The sequence below is a fragment of the Astatotilapia calliptera genome, chromosome 22, assembly GCF_964374335.1.
Source record: "Astatotilapia calliptera chromosome 22, fAstCal68.1, whole genome shotgun sequence".
In the NCBI taxonomy this organism is placed as follows: domain Eukaryota; kingdom Metazoa; phylum Chordata; class Actinopteri; order Cichliformes; family Cichlidae; genus Astatotilapia; species Astatotilapia calliptera.
Window position 1 is genome coordinate 26,232,562 of NC_137442.1, and position 25,832 is coordinate 26,258,393.

The window sequence follows — 25,832 nt, forward strand, 5'->3', positions numbered from 1 at the left end:
CAAAACTTTATGTTCACTGTGATTTCAGCACAAAAATATTTCTCAGTACTACAGCTTCTAGGTTTGCTGCCATTGCCAGTGGTTATGAATGGTCACTCGTGTGAAATATAACAAGCCATAAGGGTGAATTGTAACTTTAAGCTGCTGTTGTGAAAGATGGTGTTTTGCTCGATACTTGGTAGAAGGACTGGTTTTTAATATAGCCCTTTTCTACTCAAATTGAGCACTCAAAGTTCTTTATACTACATCTCACACACATACATGCAAGCACTTTTTTTCTTTCTGTATTTACAGAATTCATGATTTTATCAATTACAGCATGTAGTCCACATCCTGAAGCAGCAAAGCAGTCCCAGACCATCACACCACCATATGTTAAAGTTACTATGATGCTAGTTTGATGTCAGATGTGACAGATTGTTGAATCATGAACTCTGACCTTAACAAGACAACTGAAGGCTGCAGTTTTTTAGGTGTTGTTAGGGGTTCTTCTGTGACCTCTTGGATGAGTTGTCAATCCACTCTTGGAGTAAATTTGGTAAGCCAGGCACTCCTGTGAAGGTTTCCACTGTTCCAAGCTGGATAATGGCTCTCACCGTTTTTCACTCGAGTTATAAAGCCTTAGATATGGCTCTGTAAACCTTTCCAGATTCATAGATGTCAGTGACTTTGTTTCTCAGCTGTTTGTGGCATGTGCCTGATTGTGGCATGATGACTTGTTTTTTGAGATCTTTTAGCCTTTCACTTTGTCAGACAGTGAAATATTTTTTCCCTTTCTAAATGAAATCATCAGTTATTAACTTTATTTTGTATTTACTTAGGTTATCTTTGTCTAATATAATAATGTGTTTAATGATCTAAACATATAAGTGTGATAAATATGCAAGACAATAAATAAATGCAGGAGTTGGCAAACACATACGGATCCACCCACCACTGTGCATCACTAGAGGTAAAATGAGAAACCTACCAATTAAACAGAGATTTCTAAAAGAGAGCCTCAGGTTTCAATGTCTTCATTAGTTTCTCAACATGACTTTTAAAGGAAAGCAGCTACTCAGATTGTCAACGGAAAATTGTATTTAGTAGTCAGTATAATTTACAACTGTTTACAACTTGCATAGTTCCCATTTCTGTATAACTGTATATCTCAGATTCTGTAAAGTTATTTATTTCATATTCTGTATAGTTTTTCATATTTATATCCTGTTCATATCCTGTACATAGCTTGTACTCACTACAGCCTGTACATACCTATAGTTATAGAATATTCACAACATACTTCATACCGTGTACATTATAACATATCATAATAGACCCATTTCTGTAATATACTTACATATCTATATTATTGCTAATACATATTGTAATATATCTATATCACTAAAGCACTTCTGGATGGCTGCAAACTGCATTTCGTTGCCCTGTACCTGTGCATGTGCAGTGACAATAAAGTTGAATTCTATTCTATTCTATTCTATTCTATTCTAATCTTTTAATGATATAAGTTTGCATATGGTAGAATACTGCATGTAATCATTTGTGTTTAGAAGTATATAATTGGTGGCATATTGAAAGAATGTCTCATCCTAGGAGGTCTGTAACATTCCAGGGTGTTCTGGCGTTCACCCCCACATCCTAGGAGTATGGGAGAGGTCGTACCTTGTCTTATTGTTTTACGGTAGGATTAACGTAGCTATATCTGTCTTAGTCTAAGTGCCTTTTGGTTTGATGAACTGCTGGACTTCGAGGCCAGCAGGTTTCGGGAAGTCATTTATGGGGTCACACTCTGACACCACACACACACACACACACACAAGCACCCACTGAAGTATAAATAAAGACCGGGGCAGTTTCTCAGCGCGAGTCTCAGTTCGGGAGGCTGCCCTTGCTAGCAAGAAGTTCTGTGTGTTTCTCTTCTCTGATTCCCTACTGAAGAAGTGTTTTAGAGTATACCTCTTAACACAGATAGTTCTATCATTTTTCATGTCAGTAACATGTATTCAAGTCCACATCAATTAACATGAATTTGTCTATGAAAACAATACAGTCCACTTTAGACAATCCAGCAGTTTTTCTAAACCTAAAGTATTTTGAAATCGACCACTGTTGTAACAAATCAGTTTATACACTTTCTTCCTTCCTAGATGTTCTGGGATCAGCTGTAAGTGCTGTTATTACAAAATGGAAGCATTTAGGAACCACAGCAACTCAGCCATGAAGTGTCAGACCATGTAAAGTTACATAGTTGGTCACTGGGTGGTGAGGTTTAAGTGACCAAGTTTAAGTCACCAACACTCTGCCGACTCTGCAGTGCTCCAAATCTCCTCTGTTATTAACATATGCTCAAAAACGGCACCAGGAGCTTCATGGCTAAGTAGACCCTGGAAGTGGAATGTGCAGGTGGTCCAGTTCTTTCTCCTAGAGTGTGCAGATTGATTTTTGTTTTTACTTTACTTTATATTGTCCTGTTTTGTCCATAATAAAACTAATAGATATGAGGAAATGGACGTCCGCACTGAGCCAGCAGTGCGGACGTCCGTTATGTTAGTTCCAAAATAGCCCACTGCAGAGTAGTCAAATGTGGTTAAAAATCTGGATTATTCTTCTTCCCACTGTTCTCTTTGCTGGTCTCCACAGTGAATCATCATCTCCATTTCCTCCTATACCACTATCCTCCTCAGTTGTACCAACAGACAACAATGCATGATAAATATGAACAAATTTTCTGTCTCTGACTTTTTGGACCAACAACAACTATTTCTATCTTTTCTCTGCCTGGTTCTAAAAGGTTTTGAGACATTTAGGAATTAATGTCATCCATGCAGCTCATTTGTTTGGCTGTCTTTTTGTCAGTGCCAATGTCTCCAAACCTTCCATCACAGGAGGTCTCACTACCATCTTTTAAACATTCCATTTCAAATTCCTCTTTTTGAGTTTATGTTGTTACTGGTTTTTACTTGTTAGATGTTGACATTTGGGATGAAGAAAACCAGTTTTTTTAAATTATTATTTTGTACATACTTCAAAAGTATCTCAAAAGGTGGTATAACAGCAGTCTAAGTGCAGTAAGCAGACAAGTACTGCGTACTTTACAGTTCTTCAATATTTGCTCTACAACACTATAAACACGCTGAAGCCCTTTCCATGCTGTTGGCCTTCAGTATAGGCGATCGAGGATTGGCTCCAGGTTCTCGCTCCTGTTATTGGTCCACGCTCACTTCAGTCTGTGGTGTAAGTGAAATGATTGGTCGGCGGCGTGTGCGGTCCCGCCTCTTCCCCCTGCTGGCTCAGTGCGGACGTCCGTTATGTTACAGTGTCGGACAGAGTGGGACTCACGGTCCGAACTGACCCCGAAAAAGTTCTGAAAACACACATTAAAGGTCCGAAGCGGCTCACCGCAAGGCACCGACCCTAAATCCTCCGTTATACTGACACAGACACCCATCACGCCCCCCAGCACAGGTAGTCCCAGTCCGTCTCAACTCCGCGGGGCCCGGCGAGGCGCAGTGGGAGCAGATGGAGCCTGCACCGGCGAAAGCGAAGCCGCAGGGCCGGCTCCTGGTATCCACCCCACTGGACGCCAAAGACGAGCTGGAGGAGGTAGGTTGACGCTGTTTAGCTGATCTCAAGGCAGACTAAACCCGGACTAAACCAGGACAGAGCGGGCTTATGGGCAGACAGCGCAGCCTTGGTATAAAGACTCCGCGGTACCATTTTATTAGACGGTTAGCACGGCTAGCAGCAGGCTCATAGCGTTAGCTCAGCAGAAGGGTACGTTGCGGGACTCGGAACTGCTACCGGAGGTGTGGAATTTGTGTCTCTGCTGTCGTGGTCGTTCACGGTGTGAGGGACTGCGGACCGAACCGCGGGGCTCATTAAAACCAAATCAGTTAGCTTAGCATGCTAACTCTACGTAAACATACGAACATAAGAAAAGTGACATGCGCAGTGTCTCACTTGTCAGACGCTAACTGTGAGTGCTGTTTGATAAAGTTCAGTTTTTCTGTGGGGCGCCGTCAGCTGATCGACTAGTTGATGCTATTTTTTTAAATCTTTACTATTTTCTGTTTGTGTTTCTCGTATTTGCATTGATTCTTGTTGTGCTTGTGTTGTCGGTGTGTTTAGTGTTTGTTGTCTTGTTTACACTGATTGCTGTGTTTGCTTGCAGAGATTGGAGCGCTGTGTTGGAATCGTCCAGGCACTGACCAATGGACTGTCAGAGAGGGAGGCCAATGACGCACTCACGGCCAACGTAAGAAACATCAGTACTACTACTGCTGATACTACTAATGACTTCCACCCATGTGAAGAAACGGAGTAGCATTTGGAGCTAACATAAACACATTTTGTGCATTCAGCCTTCCTGGGGCACAGTCTGAGCTGCAGGAGCTTTACATGCAGGCTGCATTTGGCGGGTTTGTAAGGTACAACTCAGCAGCAACTCATTTATAAACTTACTTTCCAGGAAAGAATCTAAATCACGCTTTAAAGCCAAATAAACGAGAGCTAAATAAAAGAATCAGTGAAAACATGGCACATCCACCTCATTTTTAACTCAGACTCTGAACATAACCTGATCTCCAGCAGGTGATGTGTTGAGCATCAGTTACCATGGTGATTTAGTCCTTCATGACACAGAAAACTCTGACTTTAGCCTCACAGCTCACTAATGCCTTTATCTTCACAATTCGTAGCACACCTCTCAGTACTATTACATTTAATACTCACACATAGTACTGCAATCACCAAATTAAACGACTATGCTTGTATTTAGGCATGATGTGCTTGTAGGCGAAACCTAACAATACTGCAGTATCTGAAAACCCAGAGTTTGTACTAAAGAACGACTGAAGACTCTTATTAGGGTTATGTGCAGGATATGTAATCTGTGGATTAGTTTGTTATGATGTGCCGCTGATGTGGGCTGTGATCTGAAAATATGACGTCTACAGATTGCATGTCAACAACTGGCCAGTCAGTGGTGTCAATCAGTGAGTCAAGAGTAGGGATGGGTACCGGTATCCGGTGCCATAATGGCACCGGTTCTGACATAAACGGTAGTAACCAGACCGAAAAGCAGCGCACATTTCGGTGCTTTTTTTCCCTGAGATGTCATACACTTTGGATTCTAGCCAATCATTTTACCTTTGCAAGGATAGTAGGCGGGCCCAGGTAGGTACGTTCTTTTAGAGCAGAGCTACAGATTAAAAATGCCCAAGGCGAAGCGGTCAAAAGTCTGGCTGTGCTTCACATCAAAAGATGCAAACTCAGCAGCCTGCAACAAGTGCTTTAAGGTGATACTGTGCAAAGGAGGTAACACCTCGAATTTGATGAAACACCTGGCGACGCATAGCGTTTTTTAAAAGCCGAGAAATGCACCGTATTTGATAGCTTGCTGCAAGACCTCACACCGAGCGCATCTACTGCGTGTGTGGTGCCTGTTATCGACCCGGAGTTATCAACATCCCCCAAGAACCCAAAGAGGAGAGTCCTGGCCCCTAGCCCTGCCAATGTAGCATAAATGATGATGAATGATGATGGCAACAGCAGCCGTTCTTCTCTGCACCTTGAGTAGGCTAACCACGTTATTAAATTAATGCATGTAAGGTAAACTAGCAAACACCGTTGTAGTTACCGGCACCGGCACTGTTTCAAAAGTACCGGGTTGGCACCGGTATCAGATAAAACTTAAACGATACCCATTTAAGTTTTGGGTGGCTGTAGCTCAGGTGGCAGAGCAGGTCAGCCACTAATCAGAAGGTCGGTGGTTCAATCCCAGGCTCCCTCCTGGCTGCCAAATATCCTTGGGCAAGATACTAACCCCATGTTTGCCTACTGGTGGAGGTCAGAGGGCCCGGTGGCGCCAGTGTCCGGCAGCCTTGCCTCTGTCAGTGCGCCCCAGGACAGCTGTGGCTACAATGTAGCTTGCCATTGCCAGTGTGTGACTGTGTGTGTGAATGGGTGGATGACTGAATGTAGTGTGAAGCGCTTTGGGGTCCTTAGGGACTAGAAAAGCGCTATACAAATGCAGGCCTTTTACCATTTTTACCATCCCTCGTCAAGAGAGAGATTTCTCAATAATCGAAAGTGTCATTTTTGAAACCGATTCATGGCTTGTTTTTCGAGTTTTCTTTGGCTCATCATTATATCGTATCAAATTTAAAATATTGTTGCTCACCTTTTAAAATTATAAATAATTTAGCCCCTAGCTATCTTGTCGATCTCCTTAGTCCATATGTCTCTGGGCGAGCCCTCAGGTCTTCAGCCCACTTACTCTTGGTTCAGCCTAGATCTAGACTTAAATCTAGGGGTGACCGTGCTTTTGCCCTTGTTGCACCTAACCTGTGGAACAACCTTCCCATCGCTATCCGTGCGTCAGACTCCATTCTATCTTTTAAATCTCATTTAAAAACTCACTTATTTAACCTAGCTTTTCCATCTAGTTAGTGTCCCTATTTTACATTTGGCTCCATTTTTATCTATGTACTTTATCTTTTAGTTATCTGTTCTTAGTAAGTTTGTTCTTATATTCCCTTTTATTCCTGTATAATTAGTGCCTTCAACCTGCTGACATATGTGGTAATTTGTTAATGGTCTTTTATTTAATCATGTCTTAATTTCCCTATTTCTATTGTAAAGCACTTTGGTGTCCGCAGGTTTTTAAAATTTGCTATATAAATAAAGTTGTATTGCAAGTTGTAGCTCCTCTGTGAAGCTAAGTGTGATCAGTTCTGCAGCATCAGTGAGAATGTGAGGGAGTACAACGCTGCACACTCCACACATTATCCTGCTGCTTCTATCAGCAGTCCACAAAGATTGTGTGGATGCTTCAGATCAACTGTTCCTCTCCTTCTTCAAACTTTTCTCTTCCATTGTTTTGGTACAGGTTCATCTTGGTTTCATTTTTTTTTTCCAGAACTGTGCTGGCTGTGTTTGATGCTATCTGGCAAAGTCTAATCAGATGACCACCAGTGGTTTACACCTTCTTGGTTTTCAACAAGGTGCAAACCTTGTTTCCTGTTATTAAAGTGTTTCTTGATTGTCTCTTGAATGTGATGCTTGATGATGCTCCTGCCTTCTTAACACTATTCCTGACTTAGTTAGATGGTGGTTTTTCTGAACTGTGGAAATAATTCTGTCACCATGCTCTTTAATGTATCTGTGGTCTTGGTTTGTTGTTGCTGCTTGGTGCATTCAGTCTTTTCAAGAATGAACCAGATTGTTGGATACGTCTAAAGATTTAGCTCTCTCTGATAGGGCTGTTCGATATAACGATATATATCGGATGACTATATAAAAACGTCTATCGTTTCATTTTACGCTATCGTTTGTTTCGTGGTGTCGCAAAATAAACTGTTTACGGCAATATTTACGGCTGTGTAATAAATACTCACAAAGAAAACGGCGGCTGTTACAACTTATGTCTGAAAATGTATCGTTTCATGCATCGGTTAAAACACTCGACTCCAGGTACATGACGCGCAGCTGGAAACACTTCACGCAAGTTGAGCTGCCCGAGATTCACAGAATTTACAGAAAATGTTACATTTTTGTGATTTATATCGTTATCGGACGATAGATGTCTTAATATCAGGATATGAGATTTTGGTCATATCACACAGCCCTACTCTCTGACTGGTTCATTTGGGTATTTCAGCCTAACAATGACCTCCTTCACTTACACTGACATCTCTTTGACCCTCATATAGAAAATTTCAGTGACTATAAAATACAAATACAATCCTTGGAATCGACTCCAGATCTATATTAACTTAATGAAATAACAAAAGAACAGGTCTCTCCATGAAATTGAAAATAGGGAACTGTGAATAAAAAATTCCTGGAATTCCTTATTGCAATATTTTTATTATACTCCTTTAACTAAAGCAGAGAGTTTGATTTGAAATTCAGTGTGGTAGTGTGCAGAGACTAAACTACAAAAATGTGTCCTTGTCCAAATACTTCTGGATGTCAGAGCTGGAAACATCTAATCTCTAGTCTCTCTAATGTGCTCCAATTCTGAATCACTTCATTCAGTCTACTCTGTGTTTAACAGCTGGAACCAGACACCTTCCTGATTTTCTGAGACCTGAAAATGAAAAGACTATATTTTTGTAATTTGTGTCTAACTTCCTGTTTTACCTGTTCTGTAGGCATGTAAAGGTCAGCAACAGCATGAGGAGGTGTGTTTGGGTCTCTTCACACTGGTCCTCACAGAGCCGGCTCAGGCCCAGAGGGTGAGTTTCTGCAGCATTGTGGGTAATGTCTGATGCGACTCTGACATTACAATAACATCACTATGTGTGGTGATAGTGTTACAGAGACCTGGCACTGGTCAACAGAGATGGGATGAACGTTGTCCTGGTTAAAATCAACCAGATCTTGATGGAGAAGTTCCTGAAACTGCAAGACGTCCCCCGAACACAGGTAAACCAATACAGGTGGAGACACACACACACACACACACACACACACACACACACACACACACACACACACACACACAAAGATAACTGCACACAGTTATATACAAGTGTTTTGGGTAGCAGGGACCCGTGTTTACCATTGTGAAGGAACAGAGGCAGACCAGGTTAGGTCCTGAGAGGACAGGACAGCAGCGTCCCTCCTCAGGTCCTGGTCTTAAATGTGGGATCTCACCTGAACCTGACTGTGGTGGTTACTAATGAAGTGCTGGTGTGTGTGCAGCTAGTGTGGCTGGTCAGAGAGCTGGTGAAGAGTGGCGTGATGGGAGCTGATGGCGTCATCATGACACTGCTGAAACAGATTGCAGGTGAGACACTTGGATTTTTACCTGAGCTGAAACCACGAATCCTGTCACCACTCGCTCTGACTGTAATGTCACTGTTCTCTCTGCACAGGCGGAGACATCTCCACCAAAAACCTGTGGCTGGCTGAGAGTGTCCTGGATATCCTGCTCGAGCAGAAGTATGATTCACTGTTTTTTTCAGACTGTAGTATCAGCTGCTTTTTTCTGTCTCTGTTAGAGCCCAGAGTGGGTTTTTATAGTGCAGCAGCTGATTATTTGTGTCTCTCCAGAGAGTGGGTATTGAAGAGTGGGATGCTCATAGCGATGTCAGTCTACACTTACCTTCGCCTGATTGTGGACCACGGAGCTCCGAACTTGCTGCCTCTGCGCCAGAAAGAAGTGGACTTCTGCATCAGCATGCTGAGGGAGAAGGTAATAAGGAGAGGAAAGAAGTATGGTGTGGTCTGTTATGTATTTAACGCCTTCTCTTTACACTGATGACCTCTCTCTGTCTGTAGTTCATGGATTGTCTAATCATCGGCAGAGATCTGGTTCGTCTGCTGCAAAATGTTGCTCGGATCCCAGAGATGGAGCTGCTGTGGAGAGACCTGCTGCACAATCCTCAAGTCCTGAGCCCTCAGTTCACGGGTGTCCTCCAACTACTGACGGCTCGGACCTCCAGGAAGTTTCTGGCCTGTCGACTCACACCAGACATGGAGACCAAACTACTGTTCATGACCTCCAGGGTAAAGCCTCTTTTACCTCATAAATGTAATGATCTTTAAGAAGAGGGTACCACTCTGTATTTAATTATGTTAGAGTGGTTCTCCACATAATTAATTTCCAGAAGTTGATTCTGTTCATCTGCTTCTTCACTCATTCTCAAGTCTCACCTGACTGCAGGATTCCCCAACCTTATAAGTAGTACATAATGACTGAAACTATCACCACCAGATCTTTTAGTACCACAATATGGAATTCAAAATCTGAAAAGCTCAGTCTCGTTTTGGCTTTAAACTGGACAAGCACTGATCAGGTGACCTCAGAGGTGTAATAGTTATGTAATGATGTAGTAGTTCACAGACACAAGAGAGCTCTTAAGGAGACAGACCTTGGCTAAATTCTGGGTTCTGGAACCGCATGTCATCTGGATGTCATCTGCGTAACAATGCTTTAAGATGCCTTCAAAATCATTCAGATGTGTCCCTGTGTAAGCATATACAGGAAAAGCAACATGGGCCCTAAGATCAAACTTTGGGACACATCACAAGGTAAAGTGGGAAAATAAACTCCTGTGAGAGAGACAGAAAGAGAACAAGCCCAGAACTGACTCAGAGATGTCCACCCACAATTGCAGGCTGTCACTCAGGATACCACAATCTACTGTGTCAAAGGCAGCTGAAAGATCCAACAGTGTTAGCCCCTTGCTGTGAGTGGGACCTGAACACATGCCGAGTTAAGTTAAGAGTCCATTACAGTCCGTTTAGCTGCAGGTTTATCTGTAGCATCTGTTTCTGTCAGAGACAAGAAAACCAAGTTTCTGGTCTGATTAGGATCATTTAAGATGAGATGGACCATGCATTTATCAGTACTGTCCTGCGAGGAGCTGGAGGATCGTTTCACCTCCAGCACGGTGGCTGTCAGCACCTGACAGAGACAGCAGGTCCTGCAAAAGCATCCAGGGAGGAAAATATGTAGTATCCTGATGAATCAGGGAACACCATGCTGATCAAATAGCACTGGCAATTGCAACAAATCATCATCACCAATATCGCCTGGACTCCAGCCTTTTTCCCCCTTCCTTCTTCTGCGTTCACAGGAGGTCAGCTAAAGGGTATATATAGGGCCCTGAGAGAGTGGCTCACCAGGTTACACAAAAGAAGAGCTGTGATATTTCTTAAAAGCTCAGATGTGTAGTAGAGCCTGACAGTCATACTCACCAGTGCAAAAGCCTCCAACAAAACAAATACAGCAGGTAAACAGGTCAGACAAAGGTGCCATTCGCACTCTCACCTCAACCACGTTATTAAATGCTGTGATTTGGGTGTTTCTCCACCTGTGACTCAGTTGATTTTGACTCTTTCTCCATCTCTGCTCAGGTGCGTTTTGGGCAGCAGAAACGGTACCAGGACTGGTTTCAGAGACAGTACCTGTCCACAGCAGAGAGCCAATCACTACGCTGTGATCTGATTCGCTACATCTGCGGGGTAGTACATCCATCCAATGAGGTCCTGAGCTCTGATATCCTGCCACGCTGGGCTATTATTGGCTGGCTGCTAACCACTTGCACGGTAAGGGGATCTGGTTTCAGGCTGTCAATCTGCAGGAATTGTTATAGGTCAATAACTAATAATCAATTGATTTGTGTGACTGCAGTCAAACGTGGCGGCCTCCAATGCTAAGCTGGCTCTCTTTTATGATTGGCTGTTCTTCAACCCTGAGAAGGACAGCATCATGAACATAGGTAACACAATTTAGGCTACACCAGAGTGGTGTTGGTCAGAGATGATGTCATCATGTTATTAGGTAGACAGGTAAAACAGCACTCACCTGTGATGATGTGTTTCAGAGCCAGCCATTCTGGTGATGCATCACTCCATGAAACCTCATCCTGCCATCACTGCAACGCTGTTGGACTTCATGTGCAGGGTAACACACACACACACACACACACACACACACTTTACCAGGTTTTAATTTCTCTCCTCTTATTGTTGGTCTGCTTTCTCCCCTCTTCAGATCATCCCTCATTTCTTCCCTCCTTTGGAGTCTCAGGTCCGTCAGGGTGTCTTCAACTCGCTAAACTTCATTATGGAAAAGAGGGTCCTGGCGTAAGAAGCATCAATATTTATTGATCATTGACCACTCTATCACAGGGATCATTTTTGATTATTGGTTATTGATCTCTCTTTCAGTCACCTCGCTCCACTGTTTGATAACCCAAAGCTGGACCGAGAGCTCCGGTCAATGCTCAGAGAAAGATTCCCCGAGTTCTGCAGCCCACCATCACCTCCTACTGAAGGTAACACACACACACACACACACACACACACACACACACACACACACACACACACACACACACACAGGTGAGTAGACACAAACATTAACCTCTTCCCTCTCTTTCACTTTATTTTTTTCAATTATGCAGTGAAGATGGAGGAGTCTGTTTCCATGGAGATGGACAATCATGTGTTGGACAAGGAGGAGAGTTGCTACGACAACACAGAAGCAACTTTCAGTGACGATGAGGAGGAAGTCAACAACAAAGGTAACACCTGGAGAAACAACTTCAGATGACTTGATTGCATGCGCTGTTACAGTTCCACGCTCTCGCTGGTAGCTCCCTGCGTTCAGGGAGAAATCCTTCTCATGCGAGTAAATTTACTTTTGACAGTTTGTAGGCGGAGCTCAAATGAGGACGGGGTCCTAATGGGATTGGTCACTTTGTTGTTCAGGTTATTGCGTTCAACTGAGTTACACTGGCAATGACAGAAATGCTGTTTTAAACTGTGTTTGTTTACAATTTGAAAAATAACATTTGCTGAATTAATTATTAAGTTATTGTTTGTTGTGCAGCAGAAATACTGACAACTGTCACTGGATTACTTTAATGTTGAAGACATATTTTAAACCAGAGGATTCTAAGGCAAGTCCTGAAGGCTCTCCACTGCTGTCCCATTAATCTGTTGTACAGTATTGCATACCTTCTATGATTTAAGTAATTTAAAAAACTCATAACGAGAATCAGGAAAGTAAATGTGGATCCGAATCTGGTAATTATAACTTTGGCCAAAATACAGACATTGAAAACTGCCAACAAGAAGTTGCTCAGTCTACAGCGAATGTGTAACTGCACATACATGTTTGGATGGGAGTGTTTCAAAACGTGCCCTAGAATTCTGATGAAGATGTTTGTAAGAGAAATGCAACACAAACAAGAGACTGTCAGCAGTTTCCATCAATGTTTGCACCATGCAAAACCCTCAGTGTCTAAGATGTATGTAAAATTGAGAGGCGGTTTGCAGTGAAGGGGTGATTGGGACTACCATTGCAGCCCCACCTAACTACACTAAGTCATGAAATAGAGATGATGGGGTTTAAATTTAACAGTTATATTTTTCTATGCAAATAAGTCAAAATGACTGAACAAAACTGAATGAATTTATTTTAAAGTGGAGTAAACAAAATAATACAAGTTGGACCAATGAAACAAGTTTAATTGAAATAAATTGTATCCTGGAATAAAACAGTTTAAAATGGTTTAGAAACTACTTTAAACCAGAATAACCTGTTTTATCCTGGATTTAACTGGTGTGGTATTCCAGTTTGGGGAAGAAATATGAGCTGTGAGTTTATAAATATAAATTCAATTTCCAATTCATAATTTGGAAGTTTTACTATAAATTTCTAACAATTCACCCCAAACAGGAAGTAGAGTATTTGACCACCTGTCCTCCCATCACTGTTCAGGAAAAAAGAGGGAGTTCAGATTTCATCCAATCAAAGAGGCTGTGATTGAGGAGCCTGCTGATATCACACCCTGGCTTGACCAATTAGATGACACAATGAAGGAGAAGGTGCAGCAGATTCAGAAGACCAGGTGAAAGTCCAGTCTTTTTTCAGGTCCTCAGGTTAGATGTTACATCAAGGTCATTTCCTGTTAACTGACAGCAACACTTCCTCTGCAGTGACACAGAGACTCAGTGTGAGGTGATGCAGGAGATTGTGGATCTCATCCTGGAGGTGAGCTATCTTGTTGAGTTAAGTGAGTAATTCGTGGCTTATCAGAAAAGAGTGCGGCCAGCTGCAGGGCTTCAGTGTTAAGAGATGTTGGTACAATGTTGTGTTCTGTCCTACAGGAGGACTTTGACACAGAGCAGATGTCAGCTCTGGCTTCCTGTTTGGCCGAACTGTTCAAAGATCATTTCAGAGGAGAAGTCTTGCCGGAGGAGATCACGGAGGAGTAAGATCAGACTGACTCTGTCCCCTTCTCTCTCTCCTTATTGACTCATGTCTGGCTCTCTCTGATGACCCGTCTATATTTCTCTGTAGGTCCCTGGAGGAGTCGGTTTGTAAACCCGTTTGTCTGATCTTCAGGAACCTTGTCACCATGCAAGAGGACAACAGCGGTTTCTCAGTTCTGCTAGACATGCTTGCTGAACTTTACCAGAAGCAGCCAAAGATCGGTTATCACCTGCTGTACTACCTGAAGGCTAGGTGAGCAGGTGTGACAAAAAAGCTGCTGTCACAGATGTTGATAGGAGAAACGTGGTTAAACTCCATGTCTGTGTCTGTCAACAGTAAAGCAGCAAATGGGAAGATGATGTTGTACGAGTCATTTGCTCAGGCGACGGCACTTGGTGACCTCCACACTTGTCTGATGATGGACATGAAGGCTTGTCAGGAGGACGACGTCCGGCTACTCTGCTACCTCACACCCTCAATTTACTCTGAGGTAGGCTTACCCAAGTCTTACATGCACCACAAAAAGTCTCTAAAAAAGAGACCAGCCAGAAAATCTTCACACAGTAGAAGTACTGATTTAAGAGCATCCTTCCAGGAACTTATTTTTTCCCTTCATGTCCTTTAAAATGCTCCTGAAACTTCCATCCTTCTTTTCCAATGAGCTGCTGTCATTGGGGACCAGAGATGGGCAGTAACGTGTTACTGTAATCTGATTACTTTTTTCAAGTAACGAGTAAAGTAAGGGATTACTATTGCAAAAACAGTAATTAGATTACCGTTACTTTCCCGTAGGAACGCTGCGTTACTGCGTTACTAAAACCGTAATTTTTTGCAAGAATGTCTCATGACAGTGACGTAAGCAAGCACGACATTCGTGACAACAGCTGTGTGCAGATCAACAGTGGATCACATATCGATTGTGGGAGAGAGTATGAGCGTGCAGCGTTTAAAGCGTGGAAGTACTGACCTTACTTTGAGTTTGATTCCATAAAAAGTGACAAAAACATTAGCGTCCATCGTGCGTGGGAAGAAAACTTCTTTTTACAGCGAAAAAAACCCCTAAACTTCCGAGCAAGCACCGAGTGCGCAACGACGTAATGGGAAACTCAGAGAAACTCGCGGATCCTTCAACTGACCGCGGCACACCTGCACCAGGGTAAACCTCCGCCTGCTTTACAGGTGAAAATAGAGCAACAGGACCGCTAGTCTTTGACTTTATTTATTTTCTGCTGTGTTTTACTTGCATCTATTTGAAAGACGGAGTGTAAACACAAAAAATATTTTATTTTATGTGCTGGAATGTGCAGAAAATAGGTTTAAATGTTAAACTAATTCAAGTCAGAGAATGTTGCATATAATTATATTTTTGCTTGATGCATAAAGTTAAAAGATTAAAACTAATAAAACAAGTTAAAAAAAGAGACTTTTCCATTTGATTACATTTTGTATGATGGATTATGCAGAAAAAGTAGAATTGGGCTGAAAGATCTATCACTTTATCACCTATTCAGGTTGTAAATCGTGTTTTTAAAAAGTAACTAAGTAATTAATTACTTTTGAAAATAAGTAATCAGTAAAGTAACTGGATTACTTTTTTGGGGAAGTAATTAGTTACTGATTACTTTTTTCAAGTAACTTGACCAACACTGTTGGGGACACACTGTATGATTTAATGTTTGACTGTACTGAAACAGAGGAGTGCGGTAGTAGTGACCCAGCATAAGACAAACACAAGTACAAGAGTAGCCTAACCAGTAAAAGTACAACATAACAGCTTAACAATAATTAAACTAACTGAACTCTTAAACATCATCAAACTGGAACATCATGTCTTGGGTCACTCGTTCTCAGACATGCCCGGGCTTGTCTCGGGACAAGGGAACATAAAAGTATGGCATCGCTATAGAAATGGTATCACAATATGACATTTTTATGTGACGTGAAAATGTAGTACTCTTTTTTTTTTTTTTTTTTTTGCCTGTCCCGTTTGGCTCTTTTGCCATCAGAATTATTGTCTAAAGGCGAAGAAAGATGCCCAACGGATTTACTTTACCAAATAAACCATCCCAGCCTTGCCGTAATGGTCTATTTGATTCACCTTTTATTGTTTATTTTATTTTTTTATTTTCACTTGTTAGATACGGGACAGACTTGAATGAGGAAAAGAAAAGGGAGAAAGAAAGAGGGGGGGAAAAAACAGCGGAGAAGAGGGACGGGGATAAAGGGCAAAAAACAAAAACCAACAAAATAAGCAGACAAAAAATACATATATCAATCACCTGGATCACCTGTTGAGAGCAATAGAATAAACAACATCATGATGATCGATGGGAATATAACAGTAAATACTAAATGTTAAACATTATTGTGCAGCACGTAAGATCGACAGCGCACAGTGTGCTTTGAGGTAGGAGCCAAAAAGGGTGTAGTTTGTGTGTGTGAGCACTGAAAATGTAGTACTCTGATGAAGGTCCCTGCTCTTGTTCAGTTTCCAGATGAGACGCTGCGGAGTGGCGAGCTTCTCAACATGATCGTCGCCGTTATCGACTCCACACAGGTAATAAACCTGATCGGTGCGTCCCCGCTGCTCTGGCTGGGAAACCATGTCTCATCTGTGTGTGTTTGTGTGTGTGTGCAGTTACAGGAGCTGATGTGTCACGTGATGATGGGGAACCTGGTGATGTTCCGGAAAGATTCTGTGCTCAACATCCTCAGTGAGAAACTCGGATTAAAAGTTTGACTCTTCAGTTTTTCGGGCCATGGTCCATCTTCATTTGCTTGTTTATCCTCGATCTCCACAGTTCAGTCACTCGAGTGGGAGACCTTCGAGCAATATAGCACCTGGCAGCTGTTTCTGGCCCACAGCATTCCCCTGGAAACCATCATCCCCATCTTGCAGCACCTCAAATACAAAGGTGAATAAATCCTCAATAGACAGGGACACAAAGCAAAGGAAAGATTGTAACCCTCCTTTCTGTTTATGGTTCAGAGCACCCTGAGGCCTTGTCCTGCCTGCTGCTGCAGCTTCGCAGAGAAAAGTATGACACATAGCAGACACCCCATTTCACATGTGTTTCTGTTCCGCATTTGAGCTGTGTTTCTGTGTCCCTGTTAACATCCCTTCATGTTTTTGTGACAGGCCCAGCGAAGAGATGGTGAAAATGGTCCTGAGTCGTCCCTGTCACCCAGAAGACCAGTTCGCCACTAGCATCCTGAGACACTGGGCTACCAAATACGACGACACACTGGCAGAAAACATAAAGGCCCAGCTGATCAAGAACAACAACCAACCCCGCAAGAGACAGAGGTAAGCACAGAGAGTTAACCACAAAAAGTGACTAACGTAGAAGGAGACTGAGTTGAGGGAAAAACTCTAAAAAGACAGGTAAGAAAAGAAAAACAGATGAGGGCACAAATAGATGAAAGAGAAAAAAGACAGAAGAGGTTAGGATAACGTAAAAACAGAAATTACAATAAAAAGGACAATTTGAAGGCGATGACATAAGGACGTAAAAAAAAAACAGGTGAGGACTGTGAGTTCTGCCTGGGGCTCTCCCCTCTTTGCATCTGTACTTCTTGGGGCTCTCCTCAGCTGTGTCCCATATCAGGGGCTTCACACTTGCAGGACTCGGCCCATGCAGAGTGGGTTCTTCAAAGACCACAAGGCCACAAGTAAGTGGCTATATGATACAAAAACACAACATCCTTATAAAATATGATGTAACGCTGTAGATCAGGGGTGTCCAATTCCAGGCCTCGAAGGCCGGTGTCCTGCAGGTTTCAGATGTGTCCTTGATCCAACACAGCTGATTTAAATGGCTGAATTACCTCCTCAACATGTCTTGAAGTTCTCCAGAGGCCTGGTAATGAACTGATCATTTGATTCAGGTGTGTTGACCCAGGGTGATATCTAAAACCTGCAGGACACCGGGCCTTGAGCCCTGTAGTTGGACAAACCAGCTGTTGATGAACTTACCCCAAAATATATAAAACGTTTTCAGACAAAGGAAATCAAATGTGCGGTAAGTCGCAGGATTAAAACACAAATTAAAATAAAAACTGTACATACTTTATATCTGTAAGCAATTGGAACCTGAGCTGCATTAAGTCAGTGGTTCCCAAACTGTTTTTGCTAGGCCCCCCTTTGAAAAATGTTCTTGTTGGTTTTTCTTCCCTTTTCATACCGCGCACCTCCCCCCCCACTTGTTTTCAAATTCAGGTAAAAGGAGAACACATTTGTTGAAACCTTTGAATTGGGGCAGCCTTGTACGCCTTCAGATGCAGCCTTTAAAGGATGTAGCTCCTGAACTGGGACATGCCCCTCCTCTGTTCATCTGTACTTCTCAGGTTCATTTCTTTGTCTGTAGTGTCAGTTCTGTTAACGTTATTCTGTCTTCAGTCTGCGCAGTTCGAGCAGTAAACTGGCTCAGCTGACCCTGGAACAGATCTTGGAGCACATGGACAACCTCAGACTGAGTCTGAGCAACACCAAGAACAACTGTCAGTACCCTCACACACAGTTCTCGATTGTCAACCAATTACTGATGACCTGAATGTGCTAATGTCTGTATGTCTCTGTCAGTCTTCACTCAGACTCCGATACTTCAGGCTCTGCAGCACGTCCAAGCAAGCTGTGATGAGGCCCACAAGATGAGGTACATTTACTCCCACAGACACACACAAACGATTACATCACAACACTGCTGTTTACGTCTCATCTTCCCTGTCAGGTTCAGCGATCTGTTCGCCCTGGCGGAGGAATACGAGGACTCTCAGACGAAGCCGCCAAAGTCGCGCCGTAAAGCTCCAGCCTCGTCACCTCGTTCCAGGAAGGGAGTCGCTCCACCCACCAACAATGAGGAAGAAAGTGCATCCAGCAGCGGCTCTGTATGTACCCCCTCTATACACGTTCAAGTCTTGTTTTGGTTCAGGTCTGTTTCTGATCTTGTTATGTTGTTGCAGGAGGAGGAGGACTCAAAGCCCAAAGCTCCAAAGAGGAAACGGAAAGGATCATCAGCTGTTGGCTCTGACAGTGACTGAAGGAACCTCCAAACAAGATCACATGCCAGCTGCTCCATGTACTGGGAGAGACCATGTCTCTTCCTGATGACATGCACTGACTGCTGCTGGGAGGTGGAGCTCTGAGATGCTGCCAACTTTAACTCCATGTGATGAACTGACTTTTAATGTGCTGTTTCCATGGAGACCAGCAGTCGAAGGTCACTGTGTGTGGCTGATCTCCCACAATGCACTGGGGGAAGGAGGAACTCAGACTGATTTTAACAGCAGACATGATGATGATGATTTTTGTTCCTTTTTTGGGGGGATGGGTTGTACTTTTTTTTTGGAAAATCCTCACTTCTTGCTGTTTTTAGCGCCTCCTTCCTGTTTGGCTCCCTGCAGTAAAAGCTCCGTCATGTCAATGAGTTCTTTGTATAAAAACTGATGGTTGGTTTCAGACTCAGCTGTCTGTTATTGGGAGTTTGATGGGGGTGGAGAGGGTGGAGGGGAATGGGGTGTGCCGCAAAGGTCCTTTTAACACCTTTTCGTGGCGTTCATCAGATGCAGGAGGGTAAAAAACAGAACAGACGAAGCAGCTCAGAAGTGAACTGACTTAAAGCTGGGTAATAAAACGGTGAGAGCACGGAGCAGCCAGTGAGGAGCAGTGATGTCATTGCATTTCTGTTATAGCTGGACTGAGCCAATAGCAGGACAGTTTCAGAATTAACCCATGTGTTGTCTTTGGGACATTTTTGTCCTCTGCAGAAATCTTTTGCTATCAAAAATGTGTTTTTTATTCATCAAATGGTCTGAAAATAACAGTTATTCAGTACTATGCTATGCATGATTGGAATAAGTTTTAAGTAATTTGTTTTATTTATGGGGTTTTTATTGTCCTCGGGGATGAAAATGTGCCCAAAGTACAAAGTGTTGCAAAGAGCCGTATTTTCACACCATACTGCTTTCAAACATCTTTGATCTTGAATCACTGATGTGTGGGGTCAATGGTCTTGCTTAAAGGTCATAACAACCACAACAACAACAACAGGCAGCCCAATGAGGAGGCAGGTGCTCTACATTCAATTCAATTGTATTTTTACAGCGCCAAATCACAACAACAGATGCATCAAGGTGCTTCATATTGTAAGGTAGACCCTACAATAATACATACACAAAGTATGCTCACAAGCCTCCATTGCACTGGAGGCTTGTGAGCATACTTTTTTTTTTTTTTTTACCATGTTGAGGAAAGCAATGACCAGTAGAGCAAAGCATATATTGTCCTCTAGTATAATGAGAAGGACGAATCAACTTTCAGGAAGATCCAGGGTTAGAAGATATAGAAAATATTGTCAATATTTAGAGCACATGCTACCCTTTCTCTGAAAAAGCACATCACCCTCCTGCAGAAGTGGAAGAAGGCTATGAAGTGAAGAAAAGTGATGAAGAATCTGAACTATGTTCAAGTAGGTTCTCAAGCATCCAGGACATGGTAGTCTGAGGAGCTTGGAGAGAAAGTGACTGGGCTTCTTGAAGTTTCTTGAATTTTCAGAATGTGAAACTGAAATAGAAGATGTGTCAGAGGACTACACATCATCCATTTCAATTATGATGAAGATCAAGCAAGAAAGAGGAGTCAGCTGAGACAGGAATATTTGCAGTAATGTGAGGAAACACTGATCTGGTCTTCTATCCTTCCCAGTGACAGACGATGCATGACTCTCTCGTGCGTCAAAGAGAAAGACAATCTACCACAGTCCAAGCACATATGCCAGGTCCCATACTCCTTCAGTGGCTTTTCTACTCGAGTACTGAAAGCATTATATACAATGTATTCTGCTTGTATTCTGCTTTTTAATTTTCAAATGCCAATGGATGCATCAGAGACCAAGTTGGGGTTCAGTAACTTGCCCAAGGACACCTAGGTAATAACTCCAGACTAGAGCACACAGAGATTGAATAAGATAAAAACATGGGCAGTATGTGATGCCAGGTACAGCTGTACATGGAGTGTATGATGGCAAACCGTCTGGCCGCGAGTTGTCCCTAACATTGCAGAAGGTTTCCAAAAGAAAACAATCACCAGTAACACCTTGTTTACTTCATATGCCCTTGGCCTGCAACTGCAGAAAAAGAGCTGTCCATGATGGGACCAGTACAGAGGAATAAACCTGAGCTTCCTCCTGCACTTGTGTCAAATATGGACACGCCTTTGTTCTCATGAAAGTTTGCCTTCACTCAGACCCATGCCCTGGTGTTCCTACCATGCCAAAACAGAAAAATATCATGTAATGAGTCAGAATAAAGTTGAATAAGACCTTGAAACACAGAGATGAATGATATTTTATACTTACTGCTTTATAAATAGTCAAACCAGTTGAGGTCATTTTTGAGCCCAAAGGACAACAGATGTGATTATTTGCTGCCAGTAAAAAACTTGAAGTAGTTTAAAAACAGCTTCCCAAATTAACTTCGACATATACCCGTCTGTGATCATCTGTTAAAGCAACCAATTTTGGTTGTGAAAGGATAATCACAATAACTGATGATTTTATTTATTTTGTTACCTGAAAACACCTGAAACATTTCGTTTAAATGAGGTTTTATCAGACATATGGAATAAAGAAATAGTGTCAAAGTGTTTGAATTAAGTTTTAATTAAAAGTGGGGGAAAATCCACTTTATATTAATTAAGTATCAATCAAACCAGATGGGGACATTTTTGACCCCTGAGGACCACAGGTGTGATTATGTGCTGCCATTTAAAATTTGTAAATGATTAAAAAAAACATTCTCATTAAAAATCAACATACAACTCTGTGGTTATTCAGATAGTCATAATAATATAAACATTTAAATACTTTATTGTCTCATTTTGTTTTCGCTCAAAAACAGAGTATACTTCATGTAAACAAGGTCGGGTGGCCCTAAAATGTAAAATGTAGGGTAAATTTTGTGTTAATGTGTTGGTCTTAAGTAAAACTAAAGTGTAACACTGAATTGATTGAAAATTTATACTTTATACTTTAAAAAACACTCAAATGAAATGGGGACCTTTTTTCCCCTGAGGACCACAGGTACATGGAAATCGAGAGGACATTATGACGATTAAACATCATATCACAAACTGCCCTGAGTAGGTTTAATATGAAGCCTGGTGTGGTCGGCTGATCATTACATTTCATGAATTCTCCAGTGTTCAAAGTTTTTAAGTTATGTGACCTCTGAAATAAAGAAAAAATACAGGGTGTATCAGAAAGAATCATCAGATTTCAAAGTACTTGAATTCTGCAACTGTTCACGGTAACCATTAAAACACATACAGCTTGAAAGAACATATTATGGAGTTTCACATGGTTCCTGGTGTTGCGCTAAAAAGTGATTTCTTATTTACCAAAAAACCTGCAGACCTGCTCACCATATGGGCTGAGTTTGACTGTCATATTGACATACGCTGTGTGTCTGGAGGGGACACATTTAGCACTTATGAACATTGTAAATCTCTGATATACCCTGTATTTAAAAAAAAGTCAGTGAAAATGTCCAGATGTCTTTAAAAACATGAAATGAAGCAGGAGGAATATGGAGGTGGTCTTCATCTGGAAACCTGAAGAATATGAATGTAGTGTGGTTAAGTCAGCATGGCCCCACCCTCTTTGTGATAACTAAGCAGTTGTTTACCATGTAACATAAATCCTGTGTTATCAGAAAGAAACCTAAATAATGAAACATAAGCATGGGATCAATGTTGGAAAAAGCTCCTTAATCCAACAAAAAGTCACAGCGGTCTGTGATATATTAACAGATTCATTGATACGAAAAAAGTGAAAAAGATTGTTCCTAAAATCAAATTCTTAGATCAGTGAAGGAGAAAACAGATTATGAACATGTAAAGGTTCCTAAAATGTGAGAAAGAAAAGATACAAAATAAAATGTCTTTTTAAAAGCATCAGACATCCAAAAGAAAACAAAGTAGAAATAAAATAAATTGAGAGCCACGTAAATCAGATGATTCCACTGTAATTAAGGTGGACTACACCTTTAACAGGTGTGTGGTGTCATTGGCTGCTGCTCAAATACACCTGAGAGTGAACCCTGTGTGATAAGTTGAGCGTGTGCAGACAAACTATCAGGTTGTTCTGGAAGCCTGAAGGTGTGGATGTGAGGACGTGCTGCCCCCACCTGAATGTTATATTGTCCATGAGGTGAGCAGCAACAGGCAGAGTAATACAGAGATCTTCTGATGTGACTGTTTCTGCTAAGTGACAACTTTGACTTCAGCTACATTATGTGTATATAGAGTCTTCAAACCTCTTTAGTGTTTACAAGGCTTTCAAATGTTTGACTGCAGGACTTCCACACCCACGTTTTGTGAAGTACAGCCTCTAAATAGTTCCTGTTCCTGATAAGTTGAGCACACGCTCAACTTATCACACAAATAAACGGTTTGAGACACTTGGTGCACAAAGCTAACTAAATTCTAGTCCTTCAGTGCCTCTAAAACCTTCTCAGTCACTCTAGGAAATGTACATGATTTGTAATCAAAGTTTAATTGCTTTCATGAACTTTGTGTGCTTAGTCCTTGGTGAGTGAACCCAGTCAGGTCCAGTTCAGTGGTTCCAAAGATTGAGAGATGCTTGCCAAGACATCTGCCTTTTTTTTTTTTTTTCCTTCTCAGCGTCCCTGCAGCTTCAGAATTGCTGTAGATCGGGGTGTCCAACTCGAGTCCTCGAGAACTACTGTCCTGCAACTTTTAGACAATCCCTGTTCTGACACACCTGAATCAAATGAATGGCATCAGGCCTTTGCCAAACTTGATGACATGCTGAGGAGGTAATCCAACCATTTGATTCAGCTGTGTTAGAGTAGGGATGCATCTAAAAGCTGCAGAACAGTAGCTCTCAAGGACTCGAGTTGGACACAACTGCTGTAGATGAAATGGTTCTGACCAAGAATTAAGATTTTTCCCAGTAACATGTTCATCAGAAGGTTGTGACTACAAAGTTTAACACAGCCAGCTTTGCTTTGCGCTGGCAGCTTAAACAAACCCAAACCACAGGTGAAAATAACAGTATTGTGAAAGCAGTTATCAACTCTGTTAAGCTGGGCTCTACTTTTCTGCTTTGTATCATAAAATTGATCATATGGCTGATAAACATGTTAAATTATTTTCTGGTCTTCATGTGACTCGCATGAAGCGTGAATCTTTTTTCCACTGCATGCATAAATCAATATTTTGTACACCAAACATGTAAGGTCAGCAAGACGTCCATGTGAATGAACACTTAAAAATTGCTGCAAGAAATTAATGTTTGCAGCTCTGAGTATGCATTTTTCTAAAATTGATAGTGATTTTATTTAATAGGGTTGAAACTTTTAAACCTCTCACAGGATTAGAATTTTCTCAAATGGTGTGAATGGATGATGGGATGAGCTTGAAGGGAGAAAATTATTAAATGGTTATTTTCCCAAACCATGAAGTGTTAAAAGCCAGTCATTTAATATGTGATGTCACCACTGTTATGCAAAATAGAGATTAAATTGTACTTCAAAATAATATAGATAGATAGTGGAAATGCCCCAGAGTGGTAAAATGGAATACCTGAATTGCTGTGAATGATTTTATCTAAGCATGTTCAGGGCTGCCATTTGTTTCTAAGGTGATGGCTGCACATTAGAGCTGAAACTTTAATGTATGCATGCATCCAGTTTAATGTTTCCTGTCCCACAGCCTCAGGAAGGACATGTGATAATCACAATCATGTTCAGGTGTTTGTTATGTTTGCAGAAATATCAAAGAGACCACCTATAAACAACATTTTGGAAGGGAAGCACCATGTCGGCCTTTAAGCCTAGATCTTTGCAGACTCTGGTTCTAACCCCGGAGAAGATCCCGAGTTTCTTTCTCCTACCCTGCACGCCGCGGCCTTATCCGGTGTTCCCGGAGCGGACCAGACTACTTTCTCATCATGGTGGTGATAGTGAGCGCCCCCCTGAGAACCCACCTAGCCCTGCATCCTCTCCCAGATTCCACACACCCCTACCAGTCATTCACCCTCACAATGCCGCTGCAGTATCTGCGGACGTAGACATGGACCTGACCACACGTGCAGCTATGTCGCTGTGTCACGTGCCGAAGGTGACCACGCCCTACGGTTTCCGCAATGTGTTGGCTGTGAGCCCCTGCACACGGCGACGGGAGTCCCTGTTTCATCGGAACAGAGGAGACCCCCACACTGTATCTGACCCAGCAGACCTTGGTCCTGGTCCCAGTCCTAGCAGGCGTGCTAGGACTGCATCCCTGCATCCAATGAGGACTCTGGGTCTGCAGGTCATTAAGGCACTCCAGAGACCTGCAGCTACTCTAAAAGCTCTAAGTCCTGCAATCCAAAGGACTACCCCCAAGTGATGTCACATACAACCACACTCATCTGATAGGTGGAGCAGATCTGAAACTGCTGCTGGTTTTAAGCTGTTTTAATAAAATGTTTGAATTACACTTTAGTTTCCTGTGTGTCTGAACAAGATTACTAAAGACTGTTCTATGCTTTTATTGTGACAATTCTCAGCAGGGAGAAATATTTCCTCTTCCTGTGGAGGAATTTAATAGTCTTGGAGTACACAAGCCTTATTTGGCGAATGTGTACATGAAATGATCCAAGCAGCAAAGGATAATGATAAATTACAAAAACCCACCAAAAAGTGTCTAAATTGAATCTAAATGACATTACTGGGGCTCATTCCAAATGGACTGCTGGTACTTATGAAAAAAAAAATAAACATTTCCTTTTCCTCTAATTCAACAACCAGAATTGAACAATAATCAAAATGTTTCTACAAACACTCCTGATTTGTTCAGTATGAAAACCCAAACATCCATATCATCATATTCTAACAAATTCCTTTAAATCTGGTTAGAACCAGAGTCTGCAAAGATCTAGGCTTAAAGACCGACATGGTGCTTTCCTTCCAAAATGTTGTTATAGGTGGTCTCTTTGATATTTCTGCAAACATAGAACAAACACCTGGGCCCTATTTCAGGAAGCCGGTTTAGAAAACTCAGAGTGAAAAACGATACTCAGGGTTGAGTAAC

General features: G+C 42.0%; 1 protein-coding gene and 1 long non-coding RNA gene across 2 annotated transcripts; both read left to right on the forward strand.

The window, feature by feature from the left end:
- Nucleotides 1-3,269: 3,269 nt before the first annotated feature.
- On the forward strand, nucleotides 3,270-19,198 carry ints3 (integrator complex subunit 3). Its single transcript, XM_026155707.2, has 28 exons — nucleotides 3,270-3,603; nucleotides 4,172-4,255; nucleotides 8,157-8,240; nucleotides 8,317-8,430; nucleotides 8,710-8,794; nucleotides 8,883-8,949; nucleotides 9,061-9,202; nucleotides 9,289-9,516; nucleotides 10,870-11,061; nucleotides 11,147-11,234; nucleotides 11,340-11,419; nucleotides 11,510-11,601; nucleotides 11,686-11,792; nucleotides 11,922-12,041; nucleotides 13,244-13,373; nucleotides 13,462-13,516; nucleotides 13,633-13,736; nucleotides 13,826-13,990; nucleotides 14,075-14,228; nucleotides 16,227-16,295; nucleotides 16,377-16,452; nucleotides 16,540-16,653; nucleotides 16,728-16,776; nucleotides 16,878-17,045; nucleotides 18,138-18,238; nucleotides 18,321-18,393; nucleotides 18,469-18,625; nucleotides 18,701-19,198. The coding sequence occupies exons 1-28, from the start codon at nucleotides 3,520-3,522 to the stop codon at nucleotides 18,776-18,778; spliced, it is 3,060 nt and encodes a 1,019-aa protein (XP_026011492.1). The 5' UTR covers nucleotides 3,270-3,519; the 3' UTR covers nucleotides 18,779-19,198.
- A 3,609-nt stretch (nucleotides 19,199-22,807) lies between these two features.
- On the forward strand, nucleotides 22,808-25,238 carry LOC113014293 (uncharacterized). The gene is made up of 2 exons (XR_013904429.1): nucleotides 22,808-22,944; nucleotides 24,528-25,238. It is a non-coding gene; the product is annotated as an uncharacterized LOC113014293 (long non-coding RNA).
- Nucleotides 25,239-25,832: the final 594 nt, after the last annotated feature.